Source organism: Brassica napus, unplaced genomic scaffold (genome assembly GCF_020379485.1).
Source record: "Brassica napus cultivar Da-Ae unplaced genomic scaffold, Da-Ae ScsIHWf_14;HRSCAF=31, whole genome shotgun sequence".
Taxonomy (NCBI): Eukaryota; Viridiplantae; Streptophyta; class Magnoliopsida; order Brassicales; family Brassicaceae; genus Brassica; species Brassica napus.
The window spans coordinates 34,830-49,649 of NW_026014914.1; the positions used below are offsets into that span (position 1 = coordinate 34,830).

A 14,820-nucleotide genomic window follows, 5' to 3' on the forward strand; every position below is an offset into this window, starting at 1 on the left:
TCCTCGGAATTTCCTCGGAATATACGGACGGAATTCCGAGGAAACCTCAGTCCGTCGGAATATTCCGAGGAAATTCCGAGGAACAATGTGTTCCTTGGAAAAAACCGATGAATTCCGAGGAAATATTATAGCCGTTGGAGAGCCGTTGGGGGATTTTACAAAATTCCGAGGAAATTCCGACGAACTAGCCTTTTCCGTCGGAATTCCGTCGGCATTTCCTCGGTATGTCGGCAGGATTTAATCTATATAAACAAGCACTCCTCTTCCTCTTCATTCACTCCATATCTTCATCCTCCCTCTTACTCTATTTACACACGAATTTGATTCATAAAAAATATGTCTTCTTCAAATTATTTCCGTTCTTGGATCGATCGACCTCATTTGGATCCGAACACGAGATTGCTTACGGAAGAATAACAACGAGGTATAACCGAATTCATGGGGTTAGTTCACCGACAACCGGAAGCAAAAACAGGTAAGTTAAGATGTCCTTGCTCTAATTGTAAAAATAGAAAGGTTATTAAAGAGTGAGATGTTTGGACTCATCTATATTTGATCGGGTTTTGCCTTATAATTCTGTTCGCACACCCATCGATTGATGCGTTTATAAAAAAACATACAAGATTTTCCGAGGATATTCCGAGGAAGGCTTCAGATTTTGTTCCATCGATCGATTGTTCAATCCAATCGATCGATCACATTCTTACGGCTTTCGTCCATCTGGTGATCGATCGATTCGTTTTTCTAAACAAACGCATCGATCGATGCGTTTATAAAAAAACATACAAGATTTTCCGAGGATATTCCGAGGAAGGCTTCAGATTTTGTTCCATCGATCGATTATTCAATCCAATCGATCGATCACATTCTTACGGCTTTCGTCCATCTGCTGATCGATCGATGCGTTTTTCTAAACAAACGCATCGATCGATGCGTTTATAAAAAAACATACAAGATTTTCCGAGGATATTCCGAGGAAGGCTTCAGATTTTGTTCCATCGATCGATTATTCAATCCAATCGATCGATCACATTCTTACGGCTTTCGTCCATCTGCTGATCGATCGATGCTTTTTTCTAAACAAACGCATCGATCGATGCGTTTATAAAAAAACATACAAGATTGAAACCCCAAACACTAGTTCCTCGGAATTTCCTCGGAATATTCCGACGGAATTACGAGGAAGACAAGGGTTTCCTCGGAATAGTCTGAGGAAATTCCGAGGAAATAGGGGTTGTAAACCGAAAAAAACGTTTTGCGGTTTGAATAACACCTACATAACCCTTATTAAGTGTCTTACGTTACTTATGAAGTCTAAAATTTGTTCCTTACCCCTTAATTAACACTTTTCCGATTGTATGAACGAAATCCCACAACATAAGAGAAACACTTATACGTTTTAATGAATGGTATAGGGAATACTTTCAATTAGTTTTGAAATTTGTTATTTCATGGTTTATGCTAATCTATACAAAGAATCCTCAATGGTATACATTACAATTGTATAACAAATGAAAAACCCCAAAAAAATTGATGTTTTGAAACCCCAAACACTTGTTCCTCGGTATTTCCTCGGAATATTCCGAGGAAATTCCGACGGATACTTTACTATCCGTCGGAATTTCCTCGGCATATATTTTCATTTTACCGGGCAAATATTTCGCGAAAATTGAAATTAAAATTCCGACGGAATTCCGACGGAAAATGTCCGTCGGACCCTAGGTTTTATAACCACGAGCCACTTCTTCTTCCCCATTTCTCTCTTCTTCCTCTGCGCGATTCCTCTCTTTTTTTCCGGCGATTTCCCCCTGAAATCCGACGATATCTCCGGCGATCTCCCCCTTTTCTTACACAAATCATGTAAGGACCCTATCCCACTCTCTTAGATTCTATTTGTTAGGTTTTTGTGGAGTTTTGATAGATTTTTGTTAAGGTGATTGGTTAGGATTGTGATTTTTGGTTGTATAATAGGTTTAGAATTGTGATTTAGTTGAATAATTTGTTTTGTTGAATTGATTTATAATTTTTGTATAATTGTTTTATTTTTTTGTATTTAGAAAATCGATTTTAGTATATAAAATCGATTTTTGTATTTTACAAAACGATTTTTCTATATAAATTCGATTTTTTGGATTTTACAAAAATTTTTTTGTATATAAATTCGATTTTTTGGATTTTACAAAACATTTTTTAATATCTATACAACTTTTTTTTTGATTAAAAACTATTATTTGGGATTTAAAAATATTTTTAATATATATATATATAATTTACAGGTCTCATGATGATCAGATCCGGCCTCGACAGCGTCGTGGTCGTGGTGGTACGGGGAGCCAGTCTCGGGATTCCACCCATTTTCAGGATTCCCCTTCGCCCCACAGCTCCTACCATACATCTCCCTCTGCTGCACCCGCTCCTGCTCCTCTCGCTCCCGCTGCTGCACCCGCTCCTCCTCCTCCGGGTCCTCCAGAAGTGATGAGTGTTGCGGATTTGGTTCAACAGCCCGGTCGTGACCATCTTCCGTATCTCACTCCGTATCCACATGGACATGGTCAAACATGGTAATTAAACATTTTTTTTTCTTTAAATTTTGATTCATTATTAACCGTTTGTTCTTTTTATTAGGTTCAACCGATCCGGGAACGGGATCAGCGCATGGATCAACCGTATGATGTACTCGGCCCTCGACAAGGGACATCCGACTTTCACTCACTTCCCTACCGAAAAGCAGGTTCTGTGGTTTCGTCAGTTTGCGGTAAGTATTCTAATTTTTTACTTATATTTTTAATCTTTACTATTAATTTTTTACTAATTGTGTTTTTTTTTCAGCAAGAGTTCAACTGGAATTCCGATGAGACGCTCTTTATCTATCACCACTTCGTCCATAAAGTTATGGACAACTATGGGAAGCAGATCCACGAGTGGAAGAAAAAGTGGGAAATCAATAAGGTTCGATTTAATTTATTAAACAATTTTTTAATTTATTAAACTATTTTTAAATTTAATAAACTATTTTTTTTTTATATTAAAAGGTACCAAAGTCGATGAACGACACGGTCTGGAAGGAGTTGTGTGCGCATTGGGATAAGGAAGAGACGAAAGAAACTTCTTCCACCAACTCCACCAACCGCAGGAGCGACCGTAAAGGGAAGGGCATCTACAAGCATAACTTGGGTGCTCAATCTATTGCCACTCTGGGAGATCGCATGGTAAGTTCAAATGTTTTTTCTTCAATTATTTGAGTTTCAGAATTTTAATTTATTGTGCATTTCTTCTAATTTCTAATGTTTCTTTAATTTATGTTTTTTTTCAAGGCGGAAGAAAATGATGGCGAGCCGGTTGATGATCTCGCCCTAATGAGGAGGGCGTATACCAACAAGAAGACCGGCCAGATTGATGACGGTCTTGTGAGGGACGTGGTCGACCTGGTCCAAACTCAGGTGGTAGACGAAGTGTCTCAGCTTCAAACCGAGGATGACGCTTCGACGGCTTCGACCAACTTGTCTCGGTGTCGAATCAACGAAATCGTTGAATCCGTAAGTTCTTTTTTTTTTAAGTTCAATTCATTTATTTTTGGTTTAAATTTGTAAATTTGGCTATTTTCTATTCAGTCGGTTCCAAAGAAAAAGGGACGTTTGGTCGGTTTGGGTCGTCGCACCCGGTCGGTTCCTCCTTCTTCTGCACCACCGCCCTTTGTTGATCCAGAAGTACTTACGGCTCAGTTGAAGGACAAAGATGATCGTATATCTTTGTTGGAGACCCAGATGGCGGCTCAACAGGCGGGCTATGAGGCACAGAGGAGGCTGAACCAGCAAATGATGGAGATGATGCAGAGGATGTACCCGAACGAGGTGTTCCCGGACGTGCCAGACCCGTAGATTATTTGTTTTTTTCCCAAAAACTCGGAATGTTTTATTTTTATTTGTGAAACTTTGAATATTAATTAATATGATTTTAATTTTAATTTTAATTTCATATTTTCGAATTTAAATTTCAGAAATTTTATTTTTTAAAAAAAATTAATATTTTTTACATTCCGAGGAAATTAATTATATTTTTTACGCGATCGATCGATCTGTTTACAAAAAAAACGTTCGAAATATACCGAGGGACATGTTCCTCAGAATATACCGAGGAACTGTTCCCTCGGAATATTCCGAGGAACGTGTTCCTCGGAATATTCCGAGGAAGATGTCCCTCGGTATAATCCGAGGGAACAGTTCCGTCGGTATATTCCTATCGATCGATGTATATATGTCTAAAACGCATCGATCGATGAACGTCCAAGGAAATATCCCGACGAAGTTCTCCCTCGGTATATTCCGAGGACATTTCCGACAAAATAATGGTCCTCGGAATTTCCTCGGAAATTTGTTTCCTCGGAATTCCGTCGGAAAATTCCGAGGGATTTCCGACGAAAGAAGAAATTCCGAGGAATTATTTCCGACGACTTGTTTCGTCGGTATGTCGTCGGAATAACGGTATTCCGACGAAATTCCGACGATTTTTTCCCTCAGAATCTTTGCTGTTTTCTTGTAGTGTTTTAAACGTTGCGGATTAATAAAATAGCTTACATCCCATTACATCAATATACAGGCCCATCGCAATAATAATCTCATTTGCCTCCTAAGCACCAATCACAATCACCAAAAGTTTCTCCAACAACAAATTTTACAGCTAACACGTAATAGGCAAATGACCTCCTAAATTGTTTATGACTTATTATTTTCAAACCAAATTTCATTTCGTGGTATGGACAATAATCATCTACAATCACCGGAAAGAATTTAACACACATCATAATCAAACAAACATGATAATCCTATAAATAAAGTACAATAAATATCGTACCAACTTTACATAAAAAACACATGAAATCCAAATCAATAGGAAAAATAATCAACAACAGTATAAATATTTTTAGTTATTCTTAGTTTAAATTTTCTTCTGTGTCAAATTCAAATAGAAATCAAATAGAAAAAATGTAAATCATTACATTTTCCATAATTTTTAAATTTAATAATTTTGTGTTTTCCGACAAAAAATAATTTTAGCGGTCATTTTTGTAACTTATGTTAGTGTTTTTTTTTAACTCAAACCAACAAATTTAATAAAATTTACAATTTGATCTTAGAATAAAAATAAATTATCTTTATTATTTTCAATATAGAGTAAATTTCCAAATGTTTTATAAAATTAAAATATATTTAATTATAAAATAGTTTTAGTGTAAACTCACCCGTCCGTAGGGCGGACCAACCCCTAGTAATCTATAAAAGAAAACATATCAACTACGTTAATTGCCAACATATATTAGTATATGACATATATAAAGCATTAGTTAAAATTAATGTGTACCCATGATCACGGTAGGCACTCTACAAATGTTCAAGAAAAAAAAAACAACGTATTTTACGGCTATTAGGTCTTGTAGTCTCTGTGTTTCTCTTAGTTTTGAGAGCTATCATGTTTCTGTTTCTTCAAAATATATTCGGCATATCGGCCCCATATGACTTACCTGTCATCTTCAAGCACCACTTGTAAGGAGAAAGAGAAAGAAGACATGGGTTGATTGCTTTGTCAATTTCAGATGGCTCATTGTCATTTTCATCCACTACAAGAAAACAGGGGGATTCTGATGGCCGAAATCGTCAGAAATTCGTCGGAATAGACCGATTCCGACGAATTTCTGACGAACCTATCCATCGGTATCGTTTTGTCGGAAAAAAAAATTCGTCGGAATTTCGTCAGAACTTCCGACGACTTTCTGACAAATAGACGTTCCTCGGACAATTCCGACGGAGTGGATTCCTCGGTATATTCCGACGAATTCTGGGCGTCGGAATGTACCGACGGACATTGGTTCGTCGGAATATACCGACGGATATTGGTTCGTCGGTATATTCCGACGGATATTGGTTCGTCGGTATATTCCGACGGATGTTGGTTCGTCGGTATATTCCGAGGAACCGTTGTCCGTCGGTATATTCCGACGCCCAGAGTTCATCGGAATATACCAATTTTAAAAACGAATTAATTTTACATTTTTATATATTTTTATATTAAAAATTAATTAATAAATTAAAAAAAATCAGAAATTTAAAACTAATAATATTATAGAATTTAAAATCATACAAACCGAAATAGAAAAAAAACATTCAGAAAGTTTAAAATTCATACAAACCGAAATAGAAAAAAAAAACATTCAGAAAGTTTTAAAAAGCCGAAAAAACTAAGAAAAACTCGAAGACATCAAACGATCTAGCTTCTGCATTATCTCGGTGTTGAACTTCTTCTGGGATGCCAACTCAGCAAGGATAATGGCATTCTCCGAACGGATAGTGGCATTCTCAGAAAGGATAGTGGTGTTCTGCTCCTCCAATGCTCCAATCCGTTCATTTTGTCATGTAGCTCCTCGAGAATCATGGGATCGGCATACGGAGCTTACGAAGAAGATGCCGGATACGAAGAAGCACGGCGGGCCAACCCAACTGAACGGCCTCCTTTCCTTTTAGGAACCGCCTACAAAAATATTTAAAGTTAGTAAATAGGGACAAGTTAGTAATCGACATTATAAAAAAAAATATTAATAAAAAAATTACCTTTTCAACCATCTCATTTATTTGCAATAGAGACAAGTTGGTTGACTCTCCCGTAGAATCGCCGTCATCAGAGAGAGGCTGAGATTGAGATACTATTTCAGCTTCCACCAAATCAACGACACCTTTGATCACGGGGTCCTGAATTTGACCCGTCGTCTTGTTAGTGTGAGCCACCTTAATGAGTTGGAGACGATCAACGGGATTACCGTCATTTGCTTCAATCTAAAAAAACCGTCATTATTAGCCAAGGAATATATAAAATATTTATTTAAAAAATATAAAGATAAATAATAAAAAAAAACTTACAAGTTCATCATCCTTAGTAGACATAGAGCAAGCGCCGAGGTTGTGCACATACATACCTTTCCCACCACGATCGCTCTTCCGGTTCTTGGAGTTCCTAGAAGACGTCTCTGCAGTTTCTTCCTTCTCCCAATGAGCTATCAACTGCTCCCACACCGTCCCTTTGATGAACCGTGGCCTCTTGTTCTTCTGCCAAACTGTCTTCCATGCGTTTATCTGCTTCGTATAAGAGTCCATGGCCTTTTCGTTAAATTTCTTACAGACTGTTTCCGTGATATCGGAGTGCCAGTTGAACTCTTGCTACAAAACAAACATAATTTAATAAGTAAATATATTTAAAAAAATGTAAAAACTTTAAAAAAATGAAGAGTTACTATACCGCAAACTGACGAAACCACAATTCTCGTTCGTCGGAAGAGTTACTATACCTACAATTGCTTCATGAACATTACGTGGCAATAATGCTGAAAAAGCAAACGGAAGGAGGCGCTGCATAATTACATGACAATCATGACTCTTCAAACCAGTAAACTTTCCTTCGCTTCTATCAACGCAGTTCCCCAAATTTGATGCATATCCGTCAGGAAATTTCACTTTATCTGTAATCCAATCAAAGAACTTTTCTTTTCTAGCACCATCCAGCCGATAAATGGGAAAAGGGGCCGTACCGTTCTCATCAACGTGAAGTTCAGAACGATCACAGATATTGACTAAATCCAACCTTGACTTCAAATTATCCTTCGTTTTACCTTGGATGTTAAGGACTGTGTTCATCAGATTGTCGAAGAAGTTCTTCTCAATATGCATGACATCTAAATTATGCCGCAATAGATGACTCTCCCAATATGGCAGATCCCATAAAATACTCTTTTTGTGCCAGTTATGTAGCTCTCCAACCGCACTGACTCGAATGTTTTCATGTCCACCTACATCTGGCGTCCTTTCTGCATCAAAATACCTAAACTGCTTCAACAAATCTTTCCCACTAACTTCCTCAGGTGGACCATCAAACACCTGCTTGTTCTTCATAAACGAAGTCTTACTCCTGCGGTATGGATGATCAGGTGGTAGAAATCGTCTGTGACAGTCAAACCAACACGTTTTCCTTCCGTTTTTTAGTTGGAAAGCATATGTGTCATCTTTACAATATGGATATGATAGCCTCCCATGTGTTGTCCATCCAGATAACATACCATATGCTGGAAAGTCACTTATTGTCTACATAAGTACTGCCCGCATCTGAAAGTTTTCTTTGCACGAGACATCGTATGTCTCAAAACCATGTGTCCATAGTTGTTGCAACTCATATATCAGTGGTTGAAAAACGCATCTAGTGATCTTTTAGGATGATCTGGCCCGGGGACGAGAATTGAGAGAAACAAAAACTCTCGTCGCATGCACAAGCTCGGCCGTAAGTTGTACGGTGTCACAATAACTGGCCATAGAGAATACTGTCTTCCATGCTTTCCAAATGGGCTGAAACCATCAGTAGATAATTTTAACCTTGCCTTACTAGCAAAACAGTTGTGGAGATTGCTTAAGTACCCACGTTCACTCCTTGCTCGGGTCCTGAAAGGAAGATATTATAGATACTCTAGCCCGATGATGATAGAACGAGCGAACAACCCATCCTATGGATGGCGTAGCATAGTTGCGTCGCATCAGATTCTTCAAAAAGGTCTAAGGAAAAAGATTGGCAATGGACATGACACAAGAGTTTGGGAGGAACCTTGGCTACAAATCGACCCTGCCCGACCACCACTTCATAAGATAAACCCAAGAGATGAAGAACTCCGGGTACATCATTTTTTATGTTGACTGGAAATGTTTCCAAGCCTTTGCATCTGAAGGATGTCTAATCTCACCATTTGTGGAATGCTCTGCATGCCATCTCATTGCTTTTGCTGTGCGCTCACACTGATACAACCTCTTCAATCTTTCCGTCAAAGGCAAATACCACATTCTTTTGAATGGGATCGGAACTCTTCCCCTCGTCTCCTGATAACGAGGTTTCCCACAAAATTTGCATACATTCCGTGTCTCATCCGCTCTCCAGTAGATCATGCAGTTGTTAATACATACATCTATCACTTCGTACGGTAGTTGAAGACCGGCAATAAGTTTCTGAACCTCGTAGTATGAACCCGGTGCAAGGTTATCCTCATGTAGAATACCTTTGACAAAATCAGTAATCGCATCCATACATTCTTCAGCCAAATTATAGTCTGTCTTAATACCCATTAATCTAGTTGCAGATGATAAGACTGAATGACCATCTCTACAATTTTGATACAAAGGTTATTTTCCAGCATCCAATATGTCAAAAAATCTCCTAGATTCGGGATTTGGTTCTTCCCCTCTATAATGATCATGTACCATCTGCTCAGTACCTACACCATAATCTATATCCGTTCTAGATTCTTCTAACCTAATATCAGGCTGAAGTTCACTAACAGGCTGAGGTTCGCTAGTACTACCATATTCATAACCAGTTTCTCCATGAAGGTACCAAACTTTATAATTACGTGAAAACCCTTTCATATACAAATGAGTCCAAACATCAAATTCTTTTATAACCTTATTATTATTGCAAGTAGAGCAGGGATATCTTAACATACCACTTTTTGCATCCGGTTGCTGTTGAACAAGACTCATGAATTCTCCAATCCCTTGAACATATTCTTCCGTAAGCAAATTGGTGTTCGGATCCAAATGAGGTTTATCCATCCACGAACGATAATAAACTTCTGAAGACATGATTTTCACGGAATTGTTATGACTAAAGAGAATGAAGAGAGAATGAAGTGTGAATGAGTTGAATGAGGAGGAGCTGTATTTATAGGAAATTGCTTACGGCCCTCCGACGACTTTCCGACGAAATTCCGACGGATGTAAAGAAGTCCATCGGAATTTCGTCGGTATTTTCCAATCTCAAACGGCTATACAACGGTCATATATATTTGTCGGCAACGGTCACATGGTTCGTCGGAAATTCGTCGGAAAATTCCGACGGAATACCGACGAATGTACTGTTAATCGGAATGTCGTCGGAAGTTCGTCGGTATATTCCGACGACCCATGTTTCGTCGGAATTTCGTCGGAAATGGCCGACGGAATTCCAACGACTTCAAATTTTTTGTTTTCGTCGGAAATTGGTCAGTAATCCGTCACAAACGTCCGATGACATTGAGGTCCGTCGGAATCTCCGTCGGAATTCGGCGTGTTTTCTTGTAGTGATCGTCCTTTAATTCTGAGCCACACTACTTTCTCACCTACCTCGGTGGCATGTGGCCTGAGTCCAAATCCTATGAGAAATGCCGCAAGTAACACGACCAGAACGCCATGAAAGTCAGCAAACGGCTTAAAGAGAGGGACACATCCAAGGACCGTCTTGCTTGCACTGCACGTAAGCCATGGATCACAGTATTAATGAGGAACGTTGACTACAAGAGAGCCCGGGGGTTGACTTGGGAGAGTTCCGCAACATCATTGAGATCAACAGGGCGAAGTTGATTGCTAGAGTGGAGACTCTCGTCAAAATGGGACAGATCTCACGTGCCTCTGTCCACATGAACCTCTCTCTCGCTGTTGTTGGACTCATTAATGGATATGGTATTGAAGGAAGCTCTCACCTCTATGGTTTGTTTTCAGACACCGCCGAGGCTTATGAGATAGTTTTAGCGGGTGTGGAACTTGTCTGTGCCACAAAAGATAATGAGTACTCTGATCTCTTCTATGCAATCCCATGGTCTCAAGGAACGCTTGGACCCCTTGCTGCCGCTGAGATCAAGGTTATACCTGTCAGGGAGTAGATGAGACTCACTTACATACCAATCAAGCTCCCTTGACTCAAGATTTATCTGAAGATTACATAGACTCTTTTGCGCCCAAATATGGAGACAAGTTCAAGATTCCTGACTTTTTTGAAGACATGGTTTACAATCCTAGAGAAGGTGTGATGATGGTTGGGACATACGCATCTAAAGAAGAGGCTAAGAAGAAAGGGAACAAGATCAACAATGTGGGAGTGGTGGTTCAAGACTTGGTTCTACCAACACGGGCAAGCCACGTTTAAAAAGAGACAGTTTGTTAAGTACATCCCTACACGTGAATACTAACTATCATAGGCATACAAGGTGTTTGTACTGGGTAGGGAAGCTTATTCTTCCTTTTGGTGATCAGTTCTGGTTTATGTTCCTCTTTGGTTGGTTGATATAAGGCTGCCAGTTTCTCGTCTCTAAGAGAAGAGAATGTCCCGGTATCTTCAGTATAGTGCTTAACCGGCAGAGGCGGTCCAAATCTCTCTTTTGTAAAATCAAAACAAAGTAAGATAGCATGGGCTCGGCTATTTCTTCCGGTCCTCGAGCTTCGAATACTATTTTTTTCTTTAGCAAAAAAATAATTATTTCCCTCAAAGACACTCCACGATGATAAAGCATTATGTTCCAGTCCAGAGTGATATCAAGAACTCTCCATGAATCAGAACTAATGTAGTAGATTTCGTACAAGAAAACATTGTAGGCATCCAAGAAGAACCTCAAGATTTTGTGTTTATGGTTATTGCTTTCGTATCAGAGAGCATAAACGTCTAACCTGTTAGTAATTTATGGGTTGGATCCACATGGTTTGTCCTAAATATGGGTTCCAGACCACGAGGCTAGTTTTGTTCCTCTTTGTCCTTGGTAACGCGTAACAATAAACCAACGCAATGAAAAGGGTTTTGGAGACAGCACTGGCGATTTTGCATCCTTGAAGATCGGCACGGAGGAGAAGGAGAGGGAGACTATCGAACACTCCTCTCGGCATCACGGTGTCCTGTATCGCATACAGTTGTGGTCACGCCCGGTTTTTTTCTACAGAGGAATTTTCCACCCCAGTGGTGCGTAACTTACGTGTTGAGCAAGAGTGATCTCAGAGACGATCCAAGCCATGTATCGTGGGACTGGATCACAAGCAACGAGAAGGCATGACGGGTTGCCTAAACGTCGACCCCATGAGGAAGAAGAGGAGATCATTAGGGTTCCAGCCTTTGACAACTCAAATCTGATTGAAAAATTCAAACGAACCTTAATTGGCAGAATGTTCCACTCGGATGGAAGAAGTGTAGAAGCGCTGCTTAAACATATGCCCAAGCGTAGGATTTGGGATGTGGAAGGCCGGGTTCGGGGAACAAACCTAGGGAATAATAAGTTCCTTTTCGATTTTGACAAGGAAGAAGATCTCGAGAAAGTCTTACAGAAACGACCATGTCATTTCAATAGATGGAGCTTTGCACTCGAAAAATGGACACCAACAATCAAGGAAGAGTTCCCAAATGCGATCCCCTTTTGGGCAAATGTGATCGGGGTTCCGATACACTACAGGAAACAAGAAACCTTGGAAAGTGTGGGGAAAGCATTAGGAACGTTCGTTAAGGCGGATGTGGAAGGAAGCAAGGTACGAGTACTGGTTGATGGTGATAGGCCTTTGAAGTTTGAATGCAAGGTTGGTTTCGACAACGGAGACGTCGTTAAGGTGACAATCCAATATGAAGACCTTTATCGTTATTGTTTCTCTTGCAAGAGATTACCGCACGAAGAAGGCACCTGCCCGGACCTAAATGATGAACAAAGAGAGGGGAACCGCTTATCAAGAATTGCACAGCATGACTTAGAGGAACACGCTACTAGGGAAGCCTTTTCCCAACCTCAACGTCCGAGAGCCGGAACAGAAAAGGAGATTCACGATACAAGAAGTAGGGGACAAGAGCTCCGACGTGCTGAAGCCAACCCCACGGAAATTTGAAGAGGTAATAATCATGAAAGTACTGATAAAAACTCTCCGGATTTGCGAAGGAGACTCCTGGAGAAACGAGACACCATGTCAAAGAATGTCTGGAATAGACTGGATCATGTCAAAGATACACAACATGAGCCTCTTCAAAATCGAGTGAGATACCACCCGTATAACCGTCAAACCGGTGCATACTCTAGAGACACACAAAGAGAAACTGCGTCCTCCTCCGAATGGAGACCTAAAGATGTAGGGAGAAACACATACGGGAGGGAGGCGGATAAGAGGTATGAGAGACAATCAGACAAGCACTGGGAACGCTCTAGGACTACGACCTCGAGAAACAGAAGATCTCCGGACTCCCAGCGAATGGTTTCCGATTACCGAAGGAATGACGCCAAGGCTTACTACCGAGGCAGAAATTCCCGATCCCCACCATCGAATAGAATGGAATGGAGACCGGTTGATAGAGCTCGAGAAACAGGGACAAGCCGAGGCCTTCTAAAGAGAAGTAATGCTCCAGAGGAAACAAAGAGCTCAAGTGGAACAGCCCCTGAAAGGGAAGGAGCTAGAAGAAACCTTATTGAAGGCCCCCAGGCAGATATGGAAGTCGAGAAATCTCCTCGACAAGATGCTGAAAACAGAGGCACAAAAGGAGGAGCAGAGAATGAAACATCCATGATCCCCACTGAGAAGGAAGGTTCGATACTGGATAAAGGCCAAGGATCTAATGAGCAATCTGGGAAAACACAGGAAGAGACGCCACAACAACGTAAAGACAGAGAAGACAGGGAGCTCGAACAATCCATAAATGAGTATGCGGAATTGGCAGATCAAGCTATGACTCAGGAGATGATCGACAATGACGACTTACTTGAAGAGCACGATGAACAGCTAGAGTTTATTCCAGAGACAGAGCATCCCATCCGAGAGGAAGAGATGGTGGATGAACAAATTGAAGCTCTCTCCCAGATGTCTCCGGAACCTCAAATCAACACGCAGAAGGCCGGACCAAAAATGATATCAAAAAAAGAGTCGAGAGTGGAGGAAGCAAGGGAGATAACACAAAATATCAAAAAGTCGCTACCAAATCAAAGTATCTCGGCTCAGACTGCACCAGAAGGATCTCGGAGAGGAGTTCGCGGCCAGGAGTTTAAAGGAGCAGCAGCGTCAAAAAAGCTAGCTAACCGAGGATGACTCTCTCCAAAATCAAAGCAGCTAAAGCCTCCTCGCGACCAGCTGATACAGTCTCGAAATGTCCCTCGGCATGAGGTGTACCCCTCCTCAAGAAAAAGCAGGAGAACTTTGTCTAATACAGGTTCGATGGTGTCCCAGAAACCATCCAGTCCCCAGATATGAATGCAATAGCATTGAATTGTCAGAGGGCTGGCGCGTACCTGACAAAGCAACATCTTCGGGAGTTGCATCGTTATTTTCATCCTCGTTTTCTTTTCTTTCTGAAACAAAAAAAAAATTTACTTTTATGCAAGACTTTAAAGTTGAGTTTGGTTATGATCACTTGTTCACCGTGGAACCAGCTAGGTTAAGCGGTGAACTTGCTTTATTTTATATGGATGATGCTGAAGTGGAGATTAATTTCTCGAATACAAGATTGATAGATATTTCAGCAAAGATGGAAGGACACAAAGTGTTTATTACCTTTGTGTATGGCGATCCGGTAGTCGAGTACCGCGAACGAGTATGGGAGAAACTAATGAGATTTAGCCTACAAAGATCGGGGGCTTGGCTGATGGTTGGAGATTTTAATGAAATCACCAGTAACCAAGAGAAAAAAAGGGGGCAGAAAACGTCCAGACTCCTCATTTCTACCTTTCAAGAATATGATCTCAGCCTGTGGAATGATAGAGTTTCCCTACTCTGGAAATTTTTTCTCTTGGGCAGGAAGAAGGAGATCCGGGAGAGTTCAATGTCGCTTAGATCGAGCACTTGGGAATGAGGATTGGCACCAAGTGTTTTCCCACACAGATGTGGAGTATCTTCTAAGGTGGGGTTCTGATCACCGGCCGGTTCTTGTAAAGATCAAATCTAAAGAAGCTGGTGGGCGTAGAGGTTTTAAGTTTGATAAAAGATGGCTTGGAAAAGAGGGCCTCTACGAAACAGTCAAGCATGGGTGGGGACAATA

At 40.5% G+C, this 14,820-nt stretch overlaps 2 protein-coding genes across 2 annotated transcripts; both read left to right on the plus strand.

The window, feature by feature from the left end:
• The first annotated feature begins 10,247 nt into the window (after positions 1-10,247).
• On the plus strand, positions 10,248-10,717 carry LOC125597603 (delta(24)-sterol reductase-like). The gene is made up of 2 exons (XM_048772204.1): positions 10,248-10,311; positions 10,356-10,717. Exons 1-2 carry the CDS (start codon positions 10,248-10,250, stop codon positions 10,715-10,717), a joined length of 426 nt encoding a protein of 141 aa, XP_048628161.1.
• Positions 10,718-11,834: 1,117 nt separating this feature from the next.
• On the plus strand, positions 11,835-12,689 carry LOC125597605 (uncharacterized protein At4g02000-like). The gene has a single exon (XM_048772205.1). It carries the CDS (start codon positions 11,835-11,837, stop codon positions 12,687-12,689), a length of 855 nt encoding a protein of 284 aa, XP_048628162.1.
• The last annotated feature ends 2,131 nt before the right edge of the window (positions 12,690-14,820 follow it).

Coding starts and splice junctions, on each gene's coding strand:
- LOC125597603 (XM_048772204.1), top strand. CDS start 10,248: ATGAAAGTCAGCAAACGGCTTAAAGAGAGGGACACATCCAAGGACCGT. Junction 10,312..10,355: donor CCGTCTTGCTTGCACTGCAC/GTAAGCCATGGA, acceptor GTTGACTACAAG/AGAGCCCGGGGGTTGACTTG.
- LOC125597605 (XM_048772205.1), top strand. CDS start 11,835: ATGTATCGTGGGACTGGATCACAAGCAACGAGAAGGCATGACGGGTTG.